The sequence below is a fragment of the Nerophis ophidion genome, linkage group LG14 (assembly GCF_033978795.1).
Source record: "Nerophis ophidion isolate RoL-2023_Sa linkage group LG14, RoL_Noph_v1.0, whole genome shotgun sequence".
Lineage (NCBI taxonomy): Eukaryota > Metazoa > Chordata > Actinopteri > Syngnathiformes > Syngnathidae > Nerophis > Nerophis ophidion.
In genome coordinates, this window is record NC_084624.1 from 17093669 (window position 1) to 17117925 (window position 24257).

The following is a 24257-nucleotide window of genomic DNA, read 5'->3' on the forward strand; positions in this document are numbered from 1 at the left end:
TGATTTAAGTAAAGTCTGAATGTCATTAAAACAGTTAGCTTCATCTTTTCACATTTCTTCCACGCTACGTTGGTATAACAAAGATGACGGGGAGAAGACGCTGCCGAAGGTGAGCCACGTAAATAAGACCGCCCACAAAATTGCGCATCCAGAAGAGACTGTCAGAAAGCGGCTTGAAAATGATCAGTAACACATAATCTATGGAACATTTTGACCAAAGAATCACCTCTATATGTTATGTAGAACACAAGGAAGTGTTTTCAATTTAGAAAAAAATATATACATGATTCCTTAAATGCGCCTTATAATCTGGTGCGCCTTATATAGCAAAAATATAAAAAAATACACCATTCATCGGCAGTGCGCCTTATAATCCGGTGTGCCCTATGGCCCGGAAAATGCTGTATTTATTTATTGTTATGATTGTGTATATTTGAGCCCCCCATACCCTCAAGATATTGTATTAATGTATTATAATTAATTTTATTATGTAAGTGCAACATTTTGCAAACAAATAAAGTATATTGTATTGTTTGTTTTATTTAACTTGGAGATTTAAATGTTTTTATTTCAATTATAACATTACATGAGAAAATCCAAGTTCATGGCATTTGAAAGCATCCATCCATTTTCTACCGCTTGTCCCGTTCGGGATCGCTGGAGCCTATCTCAGCTGCATTCAGGCGGAAGGCGGCGTACACCCTGGACAAGTCGCCAACTTGTCGCATTTGAAAGCATAAACATGCATTATTATTACTTTTTTTTAATGAAATGGTTGATTAGGTCTCATAAAAATACTGTTTACCTGCAGTAATTTGTAGGTCAATCTATCATCAAGAATTTTTTTTTTTATCTAACCAGGCCAAGTTTTTGATGTATTGTAAACCTTGCAAACGCTGCTTGGAGTGTTGAACAAAGAAAACATATGAAGAGAACACTATGGACGACTAGTACACAGAACGGCACTTGTACTTCTGGTTTAAAGCACTAAACAGAAGCAAGTCTATAGACTTTCAACCACACCTGCAGTGAGTGAACTCGTCCAAAAAAATGGCACCATAGCACAAACAATAACACACCTTCAAGGTGTCTGCGTCTTACGAAAACTATTTCAATACAAAACATTATGGCTGTTTGAAAAGAAAAATCCATTAGTTAGCTGCATTCGGGCATGTGATTTCAACTTAATGAAAAAGACTGGCTAATAATCCAAATCTTAATAAAATAAAGGGTTTAGTGCACAATAACTTAAAAGCAAAATACTACTGGCTCCCATTTAAAAAGGGGTCATATTATGATTACGTCCACATTTAAAACACTTATTTGTGGTCTACATAGCACGTAATGGTGGTTCTTTGGTCAAAATTTTGCATAGATTATGTTTTACAGACCGTCTGCAAGCCGCTTTCTGTCCGTCTTTACAGGGCACACAGTTTTGTGGGCAGTCACTTTTACATGCCTCCCCTTTGGCAGAGTCTTCTCACCGCCAGCCATGCTGTAGATTTTAGTGCTTCCATATCGAGCCTGTCAAATAAAAGTTAGAACTATACGCTACTTTGTATTAGAAAGGGCAACCGCAGAGGATGCATGTGCATGTATGAGACAGTTGGCCCTACAACAAGAGGATAGAGAAAAAGAAAGAGCCTATTGACTACATTGTTGGACTACAGTGGCGGACTCATGCAAAACTCTTCAGGTAAATTTATATCTTAAAGTATATGGACATATCCGCTGATGTCATAACTGGAAAAAACGTCCCAAATTGGGCAAATCCCAAACCACTCGTTTGGAGGAAGGCAAGATTGTTTTATAAATATCTCCGCAATGAGGTTTGATTTCTTATTTTCTGAATGTGAAGAGGCGTGGCCTGCGGACCTGCAGCTAGGCGGGACGTACTGGGGCCGGCTCCGAGATGGGTGACAGATGCGTAGATGGCCCACCTGAGTGCAGATGTCTCATCACCTGTCACTGTATAAAAGGGTAGCAGAGGTAGTAGGTGAAGCCGGAGTAAATGGGCGAGAACAAACCCGAGCCCGAGCGGAACCGAGATGGAGACGAAGACGCGGAAGGCTGAAAAGCGACCGGAAGACCGAGACGGGGAGAAGAAGAGAGTGCTGAATAGCGACCAGAGAAGGAGGGTTAATGAAAAATAAACAAAATCTCCAAACTTTCAAGCATATCATGTCCGTCATTGACAGTTCGAGGAACCCGTAGGTGTGAGTCCTCCACAAATTGGCGCCCAATCTGGCTGGACCACCGGATCCGGGGGAAGACGACCTCCTGTGGGCTCTCGTAGGGGTGCTCGCCGAGCTGGCAGCAAGCATTTTGATGACATGTTTTAAATAGGTTAAAATCCAATCGGCACTTTGTTATAATATATAACAAATTGGACCAAGCTATATTTCTAACAAAGACAAATCATTATATCTTCTAGATTTTCCAGAACTAAAATTTTAAAAGAAATTCCAAAGACTTTGAAATAAGATTTAATTTTGATTCTACAGATTTTCTAGATTTGCCAGAATATTTTTTTGAATTTTAATCAGAAGTTTGAAGAAGCTAAAATGAAGAATTAAATTAAAAAGTACTTATTATTGATTCCAATAAAAAAAAAATACTTGAACATTGATTTAAGTTGTCAGGAAAGAAGAGGAAGAAATTTAAAAGGTAAAAAGGTATATGTGCTTAAAAATCCTAAAATCATTTTTAAGGTTGTATTTTTTCTCTAAAATTGTCTCTCTGAAAGTTATAAGAATAAAAAAGTAAAAAAAATGTATTAATTTATTTAAACAAGTAAAGACCAAGTCTTTAAAATATTTTCTTGGATTTTCAAATTCTATTTGAGTTTTGTCTCTCTTAGAATTAAAAATGTCGAACAAAGTGAGACCAGCTTGCTAGTAAGTAAATACAATTTTAAAAATAGAGGCAGCTCACTGGTAAGTGCTGCTATTTGAGCTATTTTTAGAACAGGCCAGCGGGCTACTAATCTGGTCCTTACAACCACGGGCACCACGTTGGTGACACCTGATCTATTGCATTTGTGATATCTTCCGTTATATCCATTAATGCCATTTATGTTGAGATGTAGGCTCAATCAATTGAGATTGGTTGTCTGTGAGTGATTCATTTGTATTCATAAATTTGTCTAATCTGTGGTTAAACAGTTTTTCAATGTTTTTAGAAAATTGTGGAAGGAGAAACAGGTCTGTAGTTTGTAAACTTGTGTTTGTCTCCAGTCTTATAAATCGGTACGATTTTTGCTATTTTTATTTGTGTGTGGTAAAGATAAATGAGAAATGGATAATGGAAAAGACCTGGAAATTGATTGACGACAGGAAGATGGCAAAGATGGAAAGAGAACAGAAGAGGAGGCTCCGATGCTGGAGGATGAAAGATGAGGAGTACAGACGCCTGGACCGGGAAGTAAAAAAGAGCTGCAGGAAAGACAAACGGAGGTGGCTGGAGGAGAAAGCAAAAGAAGCACAAGAGGCAGCAGAGAAAAACAACACTTAAACACTCTACAGGATTGTGCGGGAGATGAGCAGCTCCGGGGTGCCAATCAAGAGCAGGGACGGCAGGTCACTCCTACGCGACGAAGAACAGGAGGCAAGGTGGGTGGAGCACTTCAAAGAGGTTCTCAACCAGCCAACACCTCCCACTCTCTTTCTTTTGGATCGGGAAACACCAACCCCAACTCTGACAGTCACCTCAGAAGAGATAACCGGGACCGAGGTAGCCCAAGCAATCAAGAGCCTCAAGAACAGCAAAGCACCAGGACTCGACGAGGTATCTACTGGGTTGCTGAAGCACGGTCAAGAGGTGGTCGTGGAGAGCCTCACGCACCTGTTCAACCTGATCTGGCATGCCGAAGAGGTCCCTGCCGACTGGAGACGGGGGGTTATAGTGACGCTGTCAAAGAAGGGAAACCTCGCAGACTGCAACAACTGGCGGGGCATCACACTGCTGTCGATCCCTGGCAAAGTTTTCTGTAGTGTGCTGCTCCAACGCCTAAAAGAAGAGGTAGATAACATCTTAAGGGAAGAGCAAGCGGGCTTCCGGAGGGAAGGTCCTGCACGGAACATATCTTGACTCTTCGTGAAATCATAGAACCGTGCCAAGAACTCCAGACACCCCTCATCATTAATTACATCGATTTCAAGAAAGCCTTTGACAACATCCACCGGGAATCACTGTGGCAGATCCTCCAGCTTTACGGTATACCATCAAAGTACGTCAACATCTTCAGAGCCCTGTACCACAACTCCACCTGTCGAGTGAAAACCACCAACAGCACAACCGACCACTTTGACATTGTGACCGGGTTAAAACAGGGTTGCATCTTGTCCCCCTTACTTTTCATAATTGTCATAGACTTTGTCATGAGGAAGTCTGTCATCGGAGCAAACCTCGGCATTAAGTGGGGAGGGGGCAGACTGGCAGATCTAGACTTTGTGGATGACTTGGCTCTGCTTAGCCATTCGTACGCTGCGCTCCAAAAATTGACCAACAACCTGCATGAGCAAGGGGAAAAAGTCGGCCGTAGAGGTGTAACGGTATGTGTATTTGTATTGAACCGTTTTGGTACAGGGGATTTGGTTTGGCACGCGGGTGTACCGAACGAGTTTGTGAGCAAAAGTCTTCATAAGCTGCTCTGCTTTCTGCCTCCGTGTCAGCATCAAGCATTGTCCCACAAACACAACCATCTGATTGGTTACATACAAAGCCAATCAGCAGTGCGCATTCAGAGCGGTGTAACAGCCAATCAGCAGTGCGTATTTAAAGCGCATGGAGTCAGTGCTCCGGCGTCAAGATGAGCAGATATGTACTTAGCTGGGGAGCTGCAGACAGCGTACTCTCCCCAAATTATAAAAAACACCTCTCAGTCACAACAACTATTACTAACATCACTATGAGCCTGTTGACTTTCTAGAAACTTAAACTACAGCTCAGCTCGCTCGCAGTTCTGGCTTTAGGTGAAGGCTAATTAGCTTTTAGCGTAACGTTAACTCATTTTGCTGTGTGTGTGTGTGTGTGTGTGTGTGCGTGCGCGTGTGTTAGGGGCAGTAAAGCCCTGTCTGTCTGTTATTTCATTGAACTCCATGATGTTCAGGGATGAATAGTCTTTCCTATTGCTATTGTACTATTTTTTTCAGCAATAGTTACATGAATCATTAGTAATGTAGCAGCTTAGTTTTGAATGGCAGGGTCCCTGCTATCACATGTTGATAAAAATAAAACATTTACATAATAAAAGTCAACTACAGGCTTCCCAAATGCTGTAATAAATTAAGCATGATGAGTTGACTTGAAACTGTTTAATGTTGCACTTTTTATATGTAGAAGAAAGGTTTTGTCATTTTATTTAATCAAAGCAACAACTTGAGGCAGTTTAATGTGTATTAACGTGGGCAGAATTATTATAGTGTTCCCAATGTTAAAAGGATAAAACCATTGTTTACAAATTAGGTAAATAAATAACCCAAAAATTTATATTTTGTTGTTTTCTTACTATACTAAAAATGAACCGAACCGTGACCTCTAAACCGAGGTACGTACCGAACCAAAAATGTTGTGTACCGTTACACCCCTAGTCGGCCGACGTATAAGCCAAGAGAAGACCAAGGCCATGACCACCGCACAAGACCAAAACGTTCTACTGCTCACCATAGGCGAACAAGGCATAGAGTACGTTAAGAACTTCACGTATTTGGGAAGCAACATCTCAAATACTGGAGACGCAGAAAAGGATGTAAAGACCAGAATCGGAAAAGCTGCAGGAGTCTTCCAACGTCTCCGGAACATCTGGCCATCAAAATCTATCAGTACGTCCACAAAGCTGCGCCTCTATGTCAGTGGTCATCCCTACAGTGACCTATGCCTGTGAGACGGGGATGAAGACATCAAGCATTACGAACAAGCTGGATGTCTTCCACCGACGGTGCCTCAGATACATCTTGAGGATCTCATGGAGAGACCACATCACCAATGAAGAGGTGATGGGAAGGGCAGGGGTAGCACCATTGTCCGAAATAGTCTCCGAGAGGACAAAAAGAATGGCTGGACACATACTCTAACAAGAGAGAGACTGGCAAGTGTGGCAATGGACTGGGTGCCAGAAGGGGGAAAGAGGAAGAGAGGACGGCCAAAGAAGACGTGGAGACAAACAGCCAAAGAAGACCTGAGAGAGATGCGAGTCAGCTGGCATGGAGCAAGAAGGGTCGCCAGTGACCAGAACCAATAGAGGGGACTCGTCGCCCAATGTTCCAACAGGAACGGGAGGAACTAAGTCTAAGTAAGTAAGGGGATAAAGATAAGGTGGGCTCAGCAGCTCATCAGCTGACAACCGATCAGCTATAAAAAGGCAAATATTGTCCCCCGATCCGATTCCATGATCGGTACATCTCTACAGACCAAGGAGGAGAATAAGGAACTTGCTAAAATATGGTGGTGATATTGTTAGACTGTCAATAGCACTTACCATAAATACATTTTACAGTTAACATATGTGAGTGTTATTGCCCAATCTCACTCGCGGATGATTGTATCAGAATCGGCAGCATAAAACCTTGATCCTAACATCTCGACACCAGACAATTGTTGCCATCGTTACTCTGCGCAGTCTCACAGGCTTCAAGGTGACCTGTTATGCAAAACCAACTTTTCCGAACTATTGGTACCTGTTTATGTGTATTTGGGATCTCCATGAGTCCCGAAAATTTGAAATCAAACCATGAAGGCATTGCAGAGAATTTAAAAAAACAATCTTTTGGAAACCGTTTGGAATTCATCCAACTTGTATTTTTTTTCCAATTGGTAACATCAGCGAATATCTCCATATATGGTAGACATTTACCCAAGGAGCTTGTAGTCAGGCGTTGTGGTGAGTAAGTTACTTAGTTTTCCTCTATCTTTTTGCCTTCAATCAGACTGGCTCATACACAACAATCTGAATCTAAATCAGCTTTATTGGCGATATATATTTAACAAGGAATATGACTTGGTAAACTGTGATCTCTTTGTTCAATGCAAGAAACATCCTCCGCTGTTGCCATTTTAATAAAAGCAGAGTACAAGTTCAAACTTATATCTATGACTAGACTCCAGGGTTTCCCTGACATGTGTGCCAAAATAAAAGCTGCTAAAACTTAAAAATTAGGTTGTTGTTTTTTTACATGAAAACAATTTTAAGTAATATATTGTATAATTGGATATCTTTAGGCACTAATGGCCATAATTAGTTTAAAAAACATCTCAAATACCATACAAATGTTCCTCTATGCTTCAAAACAAAAACAAAAAAAACGTGCATTTGAATCACGTGTCTAAAGCTGGTCGCACACCAGTATTTGGTTAAAGTAAGGACAGAAAAGAAGTTCAAAAGAAAATATATTTCAAGTTAACTCATGCATTTCCTTTTCAAACCTGTAAAAACTACCCTAATTTTGATAACACACACACACACATATAATATATATATATATATATATATATATATATATACATATATGTATGTATGTATGTATGTATGTATGTATGTATATATATATATATATATATATATATATATATATATATATATACATACACACACACACACACACACACACACACACACACACACACACACAGTGGGACAAAAAGGTATTTAGTCAGCCACCGATTTTAAATGGGAGAACCTGCACAATGATGACAGAGGTCTGTAATTTTCATCATAGGTACACTTCAACTGTGAGAGACAGAATGTGAAAAAAAAATCCAGGAATTCACATTGTAGGCATTTTATAGAAATTATTTGTAAATTATGGTGGAAAATAAGTATTTGGTCAACCATTCAAAGCTCTCACTGATGGAAGCAGGTTTTGGCTCAAAATCTCACGATACATGGCCCCATTCATTCTTTCCTTAACACGGCTCAATCGTCCTGTCCCCTTAGCAGAAAAACAGCCCCAAAGCATGATGTTTCCACCCCCATGCTTCACAGTAGGTATGGTGTTCTTGGGATGCAACTCAGTATTCTTCTTCCTCCAAACAGGACGAGTTGAGTTTATACCAAAAAGTTCTATTTTGGTTTCATCTGACCATATGACATTCTCCCAATCCTCTGCTGTATCATCCATGTATCCAGCATTTGTTCAATATTACTTGAACAAATTGCAAAGGATTCAGCAACACAGATCTCCAAAATACTGTGTAATTATGCCGTAAAGCAGACGGCTTTTAGCTGTGTGTGTGCGCAGCGCTCATATTTCCTAACAGCCCGTGACGTCAAGCGTACACGTCATCATTACGCGACGTTTTCAAGAAAAAACTCCCGGGAAATTCAAAATTGCAATTTAGTCAACTAAAAAGGCCGTATTGGCATGTGTTGCAATGTTAATAATTCACTATTAACATTGCATGTGTTGCAATGTTAATAATTCACTGCGCCACTGGGAGAGTGGCCGTGCGCAACCCGAGGGTCCCTGGTTCAAATCCCACCTAGTACCAACCTCGTCACGTCCGTTGTGTCCTGAGCAAGACACTTCACCCTTGCTCCTAATGGGTGCTGGTTGGCGACTTGCATGGCAGCTCCCTCCATCAGTGTGTGAATGTGTGTGTGAATGGGTAAATGTGGAAGTAGTGTCAAAGCGCTTTGAGTACCTTGAAGGTAGAAAAGCGCTATACAAGTACAACTCATTTATTTATTTATTTATCATTGATATATAAACTATCAGACTGCATGGTGGGTAGTAGTGGGTTTCAGTAGGCCTCTAACTGCTGTTGCTGGTACAGTTAGGCCTCAAGGCTAATGTGTGACAGAGTAGAGTCTTAAAAGATTAGTGTGCCGCTAAGTCAAGCTGTTTGCTCCGCAGACAGTCAGGGGACAAATAAACCTTGATGTCTGCGATCATCGCCGCACTCACCAGTGCACATCTTCTTGAAGTCCTCATAGTCCGTCCCTTGCCCTGCAGGCACGATCATGGAGCCTTGGTATTTAAACACAGCCCTGCAAGACGGAGAAGAAGACAACGAGCACTGAGTTGATGTATTTTCTTTTCCCACAATGTGTTGATTGTGTGAGACGCCCATGCAAGGTGGCACGTTGTGTGGCAGCTATGTGTCACTACTGCCATCATGTTCTCCATCTGAATACAGGACAAAGGAAATTATTTCTACTCCGCCAGGCCTCTACTGAAAAAAAGGGGCAGGGCAGGGCAACGCATGCTGCATGTAGTGCTTTTTTTTTTTTTTCCCCCCAGAAAATATTCATGTACAGACATGCACAAGAATTCTGACAAGCCAAATCAGATCTTTGTTTTTTTCAAGCTATTTTAGTAGGGTTGATTCTTCATGTCTGTGCAGAGTCATGTTATCTCCATGCAGCCAGTAAACATTACTGAGGGCGGTTAACAACTAGTCATAACGGGAACTACATTGTTTCGCGGAATAAATTGATTGATAACGTGCATCCCCGGCGTAGTGTTTTTGCAGGCGGTGACGTCAACACATAATATGTCAAGCAAACATAACACACTCACCAGTTTGTGTCCGTATTGTCGTCTCTTACTTGGTTGTAAGCCTCCCGGCAACCTTCTTTATCGATCTGGGTTGCCATTCTTCCGATACCAAGAGAGTTAAGACTGTTGAAGTGATCAGCGTACAGAATTGCGAGGCGGAGCTAGCTTAATTGTCATGCAGCGAACACAGCGGATAAAAATAAAATAAAAACTCAAAATGATGTACAAATAACCACTGCAGCGAAGATGAAACGGAATAAGTATATCGTTCTCTCGGACGCTTGGTGCATTTCCTGTATGTGGCCGCTTTATGGGCGTTGGTGATGTGACTGGGAGTCCATCAAGCTACCGGCAAAGACAAGTCGACACACTTCCGTCTTCTGGGGCTGGTCGGCGTCGTAGCAATTTCCGTGCGGAATTTTCAAAATAATACGACATGACTCAGGCGAGTTGCATTAGAGTGGCGTTGTATTATATTTAGAATTAAAATAAGAAAGATTCTATGCATATTTTTTTGGATTTTTCATTCTTCCCTGTTTTTCTATTCTGCCCCCAAAATAAATTCCACTGGATCAGGCGGCCCTAAGGACCAGATGAGCCGCCCGCTGGTCTGTTCTAAAAATAGCAGCACTTACCAGTGAGCTGCCTTTATTTTTTTCATTTTAATTATTTACTAGAAAGCTGGTCACGCTTTGCTCGACATTATTAATTCTAAGAGAGACAAAACTCAAATAGAATTTGAAAATCCAAGAAAAGATTTTAAAGAGTTGGTCTTCATTTGTTTGAATAAATTAATTTATTTTTTTTACTTTGCTTCCTATAACTTTCAGAAATACAATTTTAGAGAAAAAAATACAACCTTAAAAAGGATTCTAGGATTTTTAAACACATATACCTTTTTACCTTTTAAATTCCTTCCTCTTCTTTCCTGACAATTTAAATCAATGTTTAAGTAAATGTATTTGTTTTATTTTAAAGAATAATAAATACATATTATTTTAATTCTTCATTGTAGCTTCTGTTTTTTCGACAAAGAATATCTGTGAAATATTTCTTCAAACTTATTATGTTTAAAATTAAAAAAAAATATTCTGGCAAATCTAGAAAATCTGTAGAATCAAATTTAAATCTTATTTCAAAGTCTTTTGAATTTCTTTTAACATTTTTGTTCTAAAAAATCTAGAAAAAATAATGATTTGCCTTTGTTAGAAATATAGCTTGGTCCAATTTGTTATATATTCTAACAAAACGCAGATTGGATTTTAACCTATTTAATACATGTCATCAAAATTCTAAAATTAATCTTAATCAGGAAAAATTACTAATGATGTCCCATAAATTATTTTTAAAATTTTTTCAAAAAGATTCAAATTAGCTAGTTTTTCTCTTCTTTTTTTTCGGTTGAATTTTGAATTTTAAAGGTTCGAAACTGAAGATAAACTATGTTTCGAAACTTTATTTCAACCCCCCTCCCTGCGTGGTTGAGGTGGGCGGGGTTTGGTGCTAACATAGTCAGGCTGTGTCATGGATGCAAAGGATCCTGGGTATTTGTTGTGTTGCGTTTATGTTGTGTTACTGTGAGGATTTTCTCCCGAAATGTGTTTGTCATTCTTCTTTTGTGTGGTTTCACAATGTGGCGCATAATAGTAGGAGTGTTAAAGTTGTTTATATCACAACCGTCAGTGTACTCTGTGTCACCCAATATGCCTTCCAGTCGTGTGCATGTGTTTGCGGAACCCTCTCACATCATGTTGCTGGACTGGCAAGCAGTTTGTACATGTTGTAGAAGGTGTTTAAGGCAATGGCTTTATAGCATGCCCTTATTCTTGTCATCTGGGTGACCACCAACAGATATTGCCGAGAATAGTTGCGGCTACCATTGTCTTCCTCATTTTGTGAAACGGGTTGTAATGGCTCTTTGAGTGGTAAAGGATGCCGACCCCTGCACTAGATATATATCATATTTCAAAATGTTTAAATAATTAGTATAATAACCGAGTGGTGTTATATTATATTTAGAATTAAAATAAGAAAGATTCTTTGCAAAATTTTTTTTTTAGATTTTTCATCCTTCCCTAATATTTATTATACTCTGCCCCGAAAATAGGTTCCACTAAATGTAGATCATATTTCGATTTTTAAAAATAATTAGTACAATCACAGAGTTGTGTTATATTGTATTTAGAATTTAAATAAGAAAAATTCTATGCATTTTTTTTTAGATTTATCATCCTTCCCTAGTATTCTATTTTGCCCCCAAAATAGGTTCCACCAGGTGTAGATCATATTTCGAAATGTTTAAATAATTAGTACGATCACCGAGTTGCAACTGAGTGGCATTGTATTGTATTTAGAATTTAAATAAGAAAAATTTCATGCATTTTTTTTTAGATTTTTTATCATTCCCTATTATTCTATCCTGCCCCCAAAATAGATTCAAGTAGATGTAAATCACATTTTTTTTATCCTTCTTTATTAATCTATTCTGCCCCCCAAATAGGTCCCACTAGATGTAGATCATATTTCAAAATGTTTAAATAGTTAGTACAATCACCGAGTTGCAACTAAATGATTGATTGATTGAAACTTTTATTAGTAGATTGCACAGTTCAGTACATATTCCGTACAATTGACCACTAAATGGTAACACCCGAATAAGTTTTTCAACTTGTTTAAGTCGGGGTCCATGTTAATCAAGTGATGGTACAAACATATACTATCAGCATAATACAGTCATCATACAAGTTAATCATCAAAGTATATACATTGAATTATTTACACTTTTACAATCCAGGGGGTTAGGTTTGGTTGAAATCAATACTCCAGTCATCAACAATTGCTTCGACATAGAAAGAGAATGAGTTAAGACCTTTGTTAGATCGGAATCTGGGTTTAACATGGTTTGTGGAGCTCCCCCTGGTGTTGTGGTTATGGCGGACATTTCATTCTGGAAGTAGTTTGACAAGTACTTCGGTATCAGGGAGGTGTAGCGGATTTTATAAACTAGGCTCAGTGCAAGTTGTTTTACTCTGTCCTCCACCCTGAGCCAGCCCACTTTGTAGAAGTGGGTAGGAGTGAGGTGGGATCTGGGGTGGAGGTATAAAAGTAACCTGACTAGCTTGTTCTGGGATGTTTGGAGTCTTAATTTTTAGGATTTTGGAGGTGCTGGGGTACCAGGAGGTGCAAGGGTAATGGAAAAAGGGTTGAATGAGAGTTCCCGCTAGAATCTTCAAGGTGCTTTTGTTGACCAGAGAGGAGATTCTGTAGAGGAATCTTGTTTGTCGGTTGACCTTTTTGATTACATTGGTTGCCATTTTATCACAGGAAAGATTAGCTTCTAGAATGGAACTTAGGTAGGTGACCTCATCTTTCCTGGTGATAACAATGTCACCCACTTTTATAGTGAAGTCACTGACTTTCTTAAGGTTGATTTTGGACCCAAATAGGATGGATTCCGTTTTACCTAAATGTATGGATATTTTATTTTCAGTGAGCCAGGTGCAAACACAACGGAGTTCAGAACTGAAGATTTTTTCCTTGTCGAATACCAGCAGGGTCGAGTCATCCGCAAACAGGAACAATTCACAGACATGTCATTTACGTATATTAGGAACAATAAAGACCCTAATATACTGCCTTGGGGGACTCCACAGCTTATTGAGAGGTGGGGGACAGGGTGCCGTTCACCCCTATCACCTGTTTCCTCCCCTCCAGGTAAGATTGCATCCAGCTCGATGAGGTTTTATCAAATACGATTGCTCTAAACTTATCCAACAGTATCGCGTGATTAACGGAGTCAAACTGAGTGGCGTTGTATTATATTTAGAATTAAAATAAGAAAGATTCTATGCTTTTTTTTTTTTTTTTAGATTTTTTTATCCTTGCCTATTATTCTATTCTTCCCCCAAAATAGGTTCCACTACATCCATCCATTTTCTACCGCTTATTCCCTTTTGGGGACGCGGGGGGCGCTGGCGCCTATCTCAGCTACAATCGGGCGGAAGGCGGGGTACACCCTAGACAAGTCGCCACCTCATCACACGGCCAACACAGATAGACAGACAACATTCACACTCACATTCACACACTAGGGCAAATTTAGTGTTGCCAATCAACCTATCCCCAGGAGCATGTCTTTGGAGGTGGGAGGAAGCCGGAGTACCCGGAGGGAACCCACGCATTCACGGGGAGAACATGCAAACTCTACACAGAAAGATCCCGAGCGTGGGATTGAACCCAGGACTGCAGGACCTCCGTATTGTGAGGCAGACGCACTAACCCCTCTGCCACCGTGAAGCCCAGGTTCCACTACATGTAGATCATATTTCGAAATTTTTGAACAATTAGTACAATCACCGAGTTGCAACTGAGTGGCATTATATTATATTTAGAATTTAAATAGGAAAGCTTCTATGCATTTGTTCATCCTTCCCTATTATTCTAATCTGCCCCAAAAATAGGTTCCACTAGATGTAGATCATATTAAAACAAAAACAATTAGTACAATCACATTTGCACGAGGAAGAAGCAGATGCTTATTAGTTCCCACCCCTGCCCCATAATATGTATCTGATTGTAATAGCAGAGACTTTGCCTCAATAATTTGTGTTGTCTTAACTAATCAATATTAGTACATTGGCTAAGTTCTTTACCCAGTTAAAGGCCTACTGAAATGTGATTTTCTTATTCAAACGGGGATAGCAGGTCCATTCTATGTGTCATACTTGATTATTTTGCGATATTGCCATATTTTTGCTGAAAGGATTTAGTAGAGAACATCGACGATAAAGTTCGCAACTTTTGGTCGCTAATAAAAAAGCCTTGCCTGTACCGGAAGTAGCAGACGATGTGCGCGTGACGTCAGGGATTGTGGAGCTCCTCACATCCTCACATTGTTTACAATAATGGCCAACAGCAGCGAGGGCGATTCGGACCGAGAAAGCGACGATTTACCCATTAATTTGAGCGAGGATGAAAGATTTGTGGATGAGGATAGTGAGTGAAGGAATAGAAAAAAAAAGGCGAGGGCAGTGGGAGCGATTCAGATGTTATTAGACACATTTACTAGGATAATTCTGGAAAATCTCATATCTGCTTATTGTGTTACTAGTGTTTTAGTGAGATTATATGGTACCTGAAAGTCGGAGTAGTGTGGTCACGGGTGTGGTGACCGCCAGTGTCTATGGTGGGAAGAGGCAAGAGAGTCGTGACAATAAATACATCCATCCATCCATCCATTTCTACCGCTTATTCCCTTTCGGGGTCGCGGGGGGCGCTGGCGCCTATCTCAGCTACAATCGGGCGGAAGGCAGGGTACACCCTGGACAAGTCGCCACCTCATCGCAGGGCCAACACAGAAATACATATATATATAAATAAATAAAAATACAATCCCGCTGTTTAATTTTATTTTTGCAACTCCGCTGCTAGCTCTTTACCATAATAAAATGTGTTACCATAAAATCATAAACCATGTAATTTACAGTAAAAAAATATATATATAAAAAAAAAGAAAAAAAAGAACTTAAATTCGACTTAGTCGACAGATTTTTACTGTAAAGAAACAAACATTGGTAATTTTTTTAACTTACGCTGTAAAAAATCCCTCAATTTTACAGTAGTATCCATGGTAATTTTTATAGTGTACAATTTGATGGATAACTTGCTTCAAAATCATAAGTTAAGCAGATATTCAAGTATTTATTTGGATTTTGACCAAAAACGTTAAATATTGTAATATTTGTTGCAATTTTGGACACAATTTTTCCCTGTTAATCTACAAAAAAAACAACCTAATACCTTAAAGGCCTACTGAAATGAGATTTTCTTATTTAAACGGGGATAGCAGGTCCATTCTATGTGTCATACTTGATCATTTCTCGATATTGCCATATTTTCGCTGAAAGGATTTAGTAGAGAACATCCACGATAAAGTTTGCAACTTTTGGTCACTAACAAAAAAGCCCTTCTTTTACCGGAACTCGCAAACGATGACGTCACCCTTTGAGGGCTCCTCACATCCTCACATTGTTTTTAATGGGAGCCTCCAACAAAAATAACTATTCGGACCGAGAAAACGACAATTTCCCCATTAATTTGAGCGAGGATGAAAGATTCGTGGATGATGATATTGATAGCGATGGACTAGAAAAAAAATAAAATAATAATAATCTAGTTTAAAAAAAAAGGCGATTGCAGTGGGACGGATTCAGGTGTTTTTAGACATATTTACTAGGATAATTCTGGGAAATCCCTTATCTTTCTATTGTGTTGCTAGTGTTTTAGTGAGTTTAATAGTACCTGATAGTCGTAAGGGTGTGTCCACGGGTGTCTTGAGGCCAGTGTCTGATGGAAGTCGACGGCAGCTGTGTGGACGGCACAAGCTCAGCTGATCTCCGGTAAGTGGCGACTTTTTACCACAATTTTCTCACCAAAAACTGCTGGGTGACATTTGGTCGGGATCCATGTTCGCTTGACCGCTCTGATCCTAAGGAAAGTTTCACCTCCGGGAATTTTAAACAACAAATCACCATGTGTTTGTGTGGCTAAAGGCTAAAGCTTCCCAACTCCATCTTTCTACTTTGATTTCTCCATTATTAATTGAACAAATTGCAAAAAATTCAGCAACACAGATGTCCAAAATACTGTGTAATTATGCCGTTAAAGCAGACGGCTTTTAGCTGTCTGTGTGCGCAGCGCTCATATTTCCTAACGGTCCGTGACGTGGGTAGTAGTGGGTTTCAGTAGGCCTTTAAAGGCCTACTGAAATCCACTACTACCGACCACGCAGTCTGATAGTTTATACATCAATGATGAAATATTAACATTGCAACACATGCCAATACGTCCTTTTTAGTTTACTAAATTGCAATTTTAAATTTCCCGCGAGTTTTTTGTTGAAAATGTCGCGTAATGATGACGTGTATGCGTGACGTCACGGACTGTTAGGAAATATGAGCGTTGCGCACACACACAGCTAAAAGTCGTCTGCTTTAACCGCATAATTACACAGTATTTTGGAGATCTGTGTTGCTGAATCTTTTGCAATTTGTTCAATTAATATTGGAGAAGTCAAAGTAGAAAGACGGAGTTGGGAAGCTTTAGCCTTTAGCCACACAAACACACGGTGATTCCTTGTTTATAATTCACGGAGGTGAAACTTTTCAGTGGATCAGAGCGGTGATGGATCCCAACCGAACGTCAATCAGCAGTTTTCGGTGAGAAAATTGTGGTTAAAAAGTCGCTTCTTACCGGATATCAGCTGAGCTTGTGCCGCCCATAGACCTGCCGTCGACTTCCCTGAGACACTGCGCGTCAACACCCGGCCGTGGACGTACACTTCCGACTATCAGGTACTGTTTAACTCACTAAAACACAAGCAACACAATAGAAAGATAAGGGATTTCCCAGAATTATCCTAGTAAATGTGTCTAAAAACATATGAATCCATCTCAATGCAATCACGTTTTTTTTTGTTTTTTTCTAGTCCGTCGCTATCAATATCCTCAAACACGGATCTTTCATCCTTGCTCAAATTAATGGGGAAATTGTTGTTTTCTCTATCCGAATAGCTGTTTTTATTGGAAGCTCCCATTAAAATCAATGTGAATATGTGAGGAGCCATCAACATGTGATGTCATCGTCTGCGACTTTCTCCAGTTGCGAACTTTATCGTGGATGTTCTCTACTTAATCCTTTCAGCAAAAATATGTCAATATCGCGAAATGATCAAGTATGACACATAAAATGGACCTGCTATCCCCGTTTAAATTAGAAAATCTCATTTCAGTAGGCCTTTAAGTAAGAAAATAAGAAAGTAAAGAAAGAAAATCTATTTTATTGACACATATTATCTCCAGGCTTTTGTGGGCTGTATAAAATGAAGTGAAGGGCCACATCTGGCCCGCGGGCCTTGAGTCTGACACCTGTGACCTAAAGCATATTAAACTGGGAACACCGAATAGTGCAAAAGCTCGTTCTGAATTCCCTCCAAAAGGCTGCACATACAAAAAGATCTGAGGCGTTGAAGGAAATCGAATAAGCACCAGTGGAGGGCAGCAACACGCCTGAAATGCATCCAGTTTGAAGGAAATCAAAATTAAGAAAAAGACGATTCACACTCCAGTTCAGCAGATGGCGGTAATGCACGCCACAAGGTTGCTTGTCAGCCGTCATTAAACCACAGAAGAAGAAGTGACAGCGGTCAGAAAAAGAAGAAGATGATGATAATGAAGAAGATGAAACCTGACGAAAATCCCGTGTTATGGTGAGGCTTTTTAGTAGTCATGTTACATCTTTGTGGGCGAACACATGCTTACTTGCTCAGTTGCTGGAGGAATAATTTACACCAACACATTATTCTCGACTTTTGTAACCAATAGAATAACAAAATGTGGATATTTTCACCAGAATTGCAGCTGTGCTAATGCTATGTAGCTACATAATATATGTAACATGCCATGTAACTTATGTGTATTGTCGACATGTTGTACTAACTATATAAATTGTTGGCGTGTTGTACTAATTATATGAATGGGTGGCATGTTGTACTAACTATATGACTTGTTGGCATGTTGTACTAACTATATGAATTGTTGGCGTGTTGTACTAACTATATGACTTGTTGGCATGTTGTATTAACTATATGTCTTGTTGGCGTGTTGTACTAACTATATGACTTGTTGGCGTGTTGTACTAACTATATGAATTGTTGGCATGTTGTACTAACTATATGACTTGTTGGCGTGTTGTACTAACTATATGTATTGTTGGCATGTTGTATTAACTTAACTATATGACTTGTCGACATGTACTAACTATATAAATTGTCGGCATGTTGTACTAACTATATGTATTGTCTGCATGTTGTACTAACTATATGTATTGTCGAAATGTTGTATTAACTATATGTCTTGCTGGCGTGTTGTACTAACTATATGACTTGTTGACATGTTGTACTAACTACATGACTTGTTGGCGTGTTGTACTAACTATATGACTTGTTGACATGTACTAACTATATGTCTTGTTGGCGTGTTGTACTAACTATATGACTTGTTGGCGTGTTGTACTAACTATATGACTTGTTGACATGTTGTACTAACTATATGTCTTGTTGGCGTGTTGTACTAACTATATGACTTGTTGGCGTGTTGTACTAACTATATGACTTGTTGACATGTTGTACTAACTATATGTCTTGTTGGCGTGTTGTACTAACTATATGACTTGTTGGCGTGTTTTACTAACTGTATGACTTGTTGACATGTTGTACTAACTATATGTCTTGTTGGCGTGTTGTACTAACTATATGACTTGTTGGCGTGTTGTACTAACTATATGACTTGTTGGCATGTTCTACTAACTATATGACTTGTTGGCATGTTGTATTAACTATATGTCTTGTTGGCGTGTTGTACTAACTATATGACTTGTTGGCATGTTGTATTAACTATATGACTTGTTGGCGTGTTGTACTAACTATATGACTTGTTGGCATGTTGTACTAACTATATGACTTGTTGGCGTGTTGTACTAACTATATGTATTGTTGCCATGCTATACTAACTATATGAATTGTTGGCATGTTGTACTAACTATATGAATTGTTGGCATGTTGTACTAACTGTATGACTTGTTGGCATGTTGTACTAACTATATGACTTGTTGGCATGTTGTACTAACTATATGATTTGTCGAAATGTTGTACCAACTATATGACTTGTTGGCATGTTGTACTAACTATATGACTTGTTGGCGTGTTGTACTAACTATATAAATTGTTGGCGTGTTGTACTAACTATATAAATTGTTGGCGTGTTGTACTAACTATATGACTTGTTGGCATGTTGTACTAACTATATTAATTGTCGACATCTTGTACTAACTATATGACTTGTCGACATCTTGTACTAACTATATGACTTGTTGGCATGTTGTACTAACTATATGACTTGTTGACATGTTGTACTAACTATATGAATTGTCGACATGTTGTACTAACTTTATGACTTGTTGGCATGTTGTACTAACTATATTAATTGTCGACATGTTTTACTAACTATATTAATTGTCGACATGTTGTACTAACTATATGACTTGTTGGCGTGCTGTACTAACTATATGTATTGTCGACATGTTGTACTAACTATATTAATTGTCGGCATGTTGTACTAACTATATGTATTGTCGACATGTTGCATTAACTATATGAATATGAATTGTCGGCATGTTGTACAAACTATATGAATATGAATTGTTATCATGTTGTACTAACTATATGAATTGTTGGGGTGTTGCACAAACTATATGAATATGAATTGTCGGCATGTTGTACTAACTATATGAATTGTCGACAAGTTGTACTAATTATATGAATTGTTAGCATGTTGCACTAACTATATGAATTGTCGACAAGTTGTACTAACTATATGAATTGTTAGCATGTTGTACTATCTATATGAATTGTCGACAAGTTGTACTAACTATATGAATTGTTAGCATGTTGTACTAACTATATGAATTGTCGACAAGTTGTACTAACTATATGAATTGTTAGCATGTTGTACTAACTATATGAATATGAATTGTCAGCATGTTGTACTAATTATATGAATTGCTGGCATGTTGTACTAACTATATGAATATGAATTGTCGACATGTTGTCCTAACTGTAGGAATTGTCGACATCTTGTACTAACTATATCAGGGGTCAGCAACCCGTGGCTCCGGAGCCGCATGTGGCTCTTTGGCCACTCTGATGTGGCTCTGCTGCATAATTGCCAACCCCCCCGATTGTTTCGGGGGGTTTCTGGATTTTGGTGCCTCTCCCGGACATCACCCGGGGTTAACATTCTCCGATTTTCACTCGGACTACAATGTTGAGGGTGTGCCGTGATGGCTTTATTTTTAAAGTCCTCTAAAGCATGTCATCGCGCCCGCCTTTATACCACGCTACCTGCGTGCGGGCCAGACGCATGCATTTTGCTGCTTCTATCGTCACACGTACAGGATTGCAAGGCATACTTGGTCAACAGCCATACAGGTTACACTGAAGGTTGTGATATAAACAACTTTAACACTCTTACTAATATGCGCCACACTGTGAACCTACACCAAACAATAATGACAAACACATTTCGGGAGAACATCCTCACAGTGACACAACATAACAACTACCCAGAATCCCCTGCATCCATTACTCTTCCAGGCTATATTATACACCCCCGCGCCTCCAACCCCGCCCACCTCAACCGACGCACGGTGGTGGTGTTGGTGGGTTTTGGTGCTTGCGGGGTGTATAATATAGCCTGGAAGAGTCATGGGTGCAGGGGATTCTGGGTAATTGTTATGTTGCGTTTATAATGTGTTACAGTGCGGATGTTCTCCAAAAATGTGTTTGTCATTCTTGCTTGGTGTGGGTTCACAGTGTGGCGCAAATTAGTAAGAGTGTTAAAGTTGTTTATATCACAACCTTCAGTGTAACCTGTATGGCTGTTGAACAAGTATGCCTTGCAGTTGTGTAAGTGCATCTGCGGAAGCCAAATATAACATGTTGCTGGGCTGGCAAGCTGTTTGCACGTGTTGTAGAAGGCATCAAAGGCAGTGGCTTCATGGCACGCCCATATTATTGTTATCTGCGTGACAATCAGCAGATATTCGCTAGAATGGTTGCTGCTCCCATTGTCTTCTTTATTTTGTGAAACCGGTCAAAATGGCTCTTTGAGTGGTAAAGGTTGCCGACTCCTGATCTATATGAATTTTCGACATGTTGTACTAACCATGTGAATTGTTGGCATGTTGTACTAACTATATGAATATGAATTGTCGGCATTTTGTACTAACTATATGAATATGAATTTTTGGCATGTTGTACTAACTTTATGAATTTTTGGCATGTTATACTAACTATATGAATTTTTGGCATGTTGTACTAACTTTATGATTTTTTGGCATGTTGTACTAACTATATGAATTGTCGGCATGTTGTACTAACTATATGAATATGAATTGTTGGCATGTTGTACTAACTATATGAATATGAATTGTTGGCGTGTTGTACTAACTATATGAATTGTCGGCATGTTGTACTAACTATATGAATATGAATTGTCGGCATGTTGTACTAACTATATGAATTGTCAACATGTACTAATTATATGAATTGTCGATATGTTGTACTAACTATATGAATTGTCGGCATGTACTAACTATATGAATTGTCGACATGTTGTACTAACTAGGACTGGGCGATATTGCCTTTATTTAATATCGCAATCTTTTTAGGCCATATCGCGATATATACGATATATATTATGATAATGGCCTTGAATGAACACTTGATGTATATAATCACAGCAGTATGATGATTATATGTGTATACATTAAAACATTCTTCTTCATACTGAATTCATATATGCTACTTGTAAACTTTCATACAGAGAGGGAAATCACAACTAATTCAATTGATCAATAGTGTATTAATTAAAGTTATTAAGCAATGGCACAAACATTCAAGTCATTTCCAAAACATAAAGTGTAAGTTTGTCAGACACATTTTAAAGGGGAACATTAGCACTAGACCTATGTAAGCGTCAATATATACCTTGATGTTGCAGTAAAAAGATCATATATTTTTTCAACCGATTTCCAAACTCTAAATGGGTGAATTTTGGCGAATTGGACGCCATTCTATCATTTGCTCTCGGAGCGATGACGTCAAAATGTGACGTCACGTAGGTAGTCAACGCCATTTTCTCAAACACTTTACACGCAGCAAGTCAAATCAGCTCTGTTATTTTCCGTTTTTTTCGACTGTTTTCCGGTACCTTGGAGACATCATGCCTCGTCGGTGTGTTGTCGGAGGATGTAACAACACGATCAGGGACGGATTCAAGTTGATTTATGTAGAATGTGCATCGATTAGCACGGCATGCTAATCGATGCTAACATGCTATTTAGGCTAGCTGTAAGTACATATTGCATCATTATGTCTCATTTGTAGCTATATTTGCATGCAGCCTTTTCCTCCATCCACATTTAATGCCAAACAAACACTTACCAATCGACGGATTCAAGTACACCAGTGCCAAGAGATGCGAAAGTCCCTCGTTTGGTCCGCACATTTTACTGGCGATGCTACGACAGACATGGCACAGAGATGAACGGATATACTGCGACACTCAAAGCAGATGCATTTCCAACTATAAAGTCAACGAAATCACAAAGGTGAGTTTTGTTGATGTTATTGACTTATGTGCTAATCAGACATATTTGGTCGTGGCATGACTGCCAGCTAATCAATGCTAACATGCTATTTAGGCTACCTGTATGTACATTTGTAGGTGTATTTGCATCCAGCGTTTCCCTCCACCCACATTTAATGCCAACCAAACACTTACCAATCGACAGATTTAAGTTGCTCCAGTGTCAATGCGAAAATCCCGATCGGTTGGTCTGCACATTTTACTGGCGATGTTAAGGCAGACATGGCCGAAAAGCGTCAATAGCTATTCGCTCAATAGCTTCAGTTTCTTCTTCAATTTCGTTTTCGCTATCTGCCTCCATACTCCAACCATCCTTTTACATGCGTAATCTGTTGAATCGCTTAAGCCGCTGAAATCCGAGTCTGAATCCGAGCTAATGTCGCTATATCTTGCTGTGGTATCCGCCATTTTGTTTGTATTGGCATCACTGGATGACGTCACAGGAAAATGGACGGTGGCTTCACAGATAGCTAAAAACAGGTACTTTAAAAAATAAAATAAGCTGCTGGGAACTGATTTTTATTGGTTTCAACCCTTCTGAAATTGTGATAATGTTCCCCTTTAAGTGTCAAATACAAATTAGCTGCATAATAGTATTCGCCCTTCACTATGAGGCAGGTTACGACAAACGTCATGAAATTCTCTTCATTCTCAAGCGAGTGACTTTTCAAATGATGCTACATATTAGCATTAATGCTACTTTTTATAGCAACGCTTTTGCCCCACACTTGCCAAATTACGGATGTCTTTTCGACATATTCCCACTTAAAGCTGAACCGCCGCCAGACCCCCTGCTGTTTTTATTCGGAATTAAGTCTTCCTTCATTTGTTACCAGATCCGCACCTTCTTTCTCTCGTATTCCCACTCATACTGCTACGTTAGCAGCTAACATAGCCCAGTCTGCTACCTCTCTGCTGGGCGAGGGCGGACACGTATGTGACGTATGATGTGACAGTATGTGACGTATGTAAGAATGTGCGCCTGCTTGTCTGTGAGAATGAGAGACAGGAAAGAGTGAGAAGAGCCTGAAGTGTAATGCCCGCAGCTAAAAGCAACTGCGCGAGAACGTATACTCGAATATTACGATATAGTCATTTTCTATATCACGCAGAGACAAACCCGCGATACATCGTATATATCTATATATTACCCAGCCCTGGTACTAACTATATGAATTGTCGACATGTACTAACTACAAATCCCGTTTCCATATGAGTTGGGAAATTGTGTTAGATGTAAATATAAACAGAATACAATGATTTGAAAATCCTTTTTCAAACCATATTCAATTGATTGCACGACAAAGACAAGATATTTGATGTTCAAATTCCATAAACTTTCTTTTTTTTTTTTACAAATATTAATTAACTTAGAATTTCATGTCTGCAACACGTGCCCAAGTAGTTGGGAAAGGGCATGTTCACCACTGTGTTACATCCCTTTTTCTTTTAACAACACTCAATAAACGTTTGGGAACTGAGGAAACTAATTGTT

General features: G+C 39.2%; 2 protein-coding genes across 7 annotated transcripts in view; one reads left to right on the forward strand and one right to left on the reverse strand.

Annotated features, from left to right (window-relative positions):
- Positions 1–9854, reverse strand: part of cotl1 (coactosin-like F-actin binding protein 1) — a 32516-nt gene extending 22662 nt beyond the window's left edge. The window contains exons 1-2 of the mRNA XM_061920007.1: positions 9519–9854; positions 8904–8986 (exon numbers count right to left, since the gene is read on the reverse strand). Of these exons, the coding sequence (XP_061775991.1) occupies positions 8904–8986; positions 9519–9595 (160 nt within the window). The 5' untranslated portion in view covers positions 9596–9854. The remainder of the gene's footprint in view (positions 1–8903; positions 8987–9518) is intronic.
- Positions 1–24257, forward strand: part of klhl36 (kelch-like family member 36) — a 58981-nt gene that overhangs the window by 4610 nt on the left and 30114 nt on the right. Inside the window, exon 1 of one of the 6 annotated variants that reach the window (XM_061920002.1) lies at positions 17611–17763. The exons of 4 other annotated variants lie outside the window; for them this stretch is intronic. The gene's annotated coding sequence lies outside the window, so the exon portion shown is untranslated. Of the gene's footprint in view, positions 1–17610; positions 17764–24257 lie in introns of those variants that run through there. One more of the 6 variants, XM_061919999.1, reaches the window with a different exon arrangement.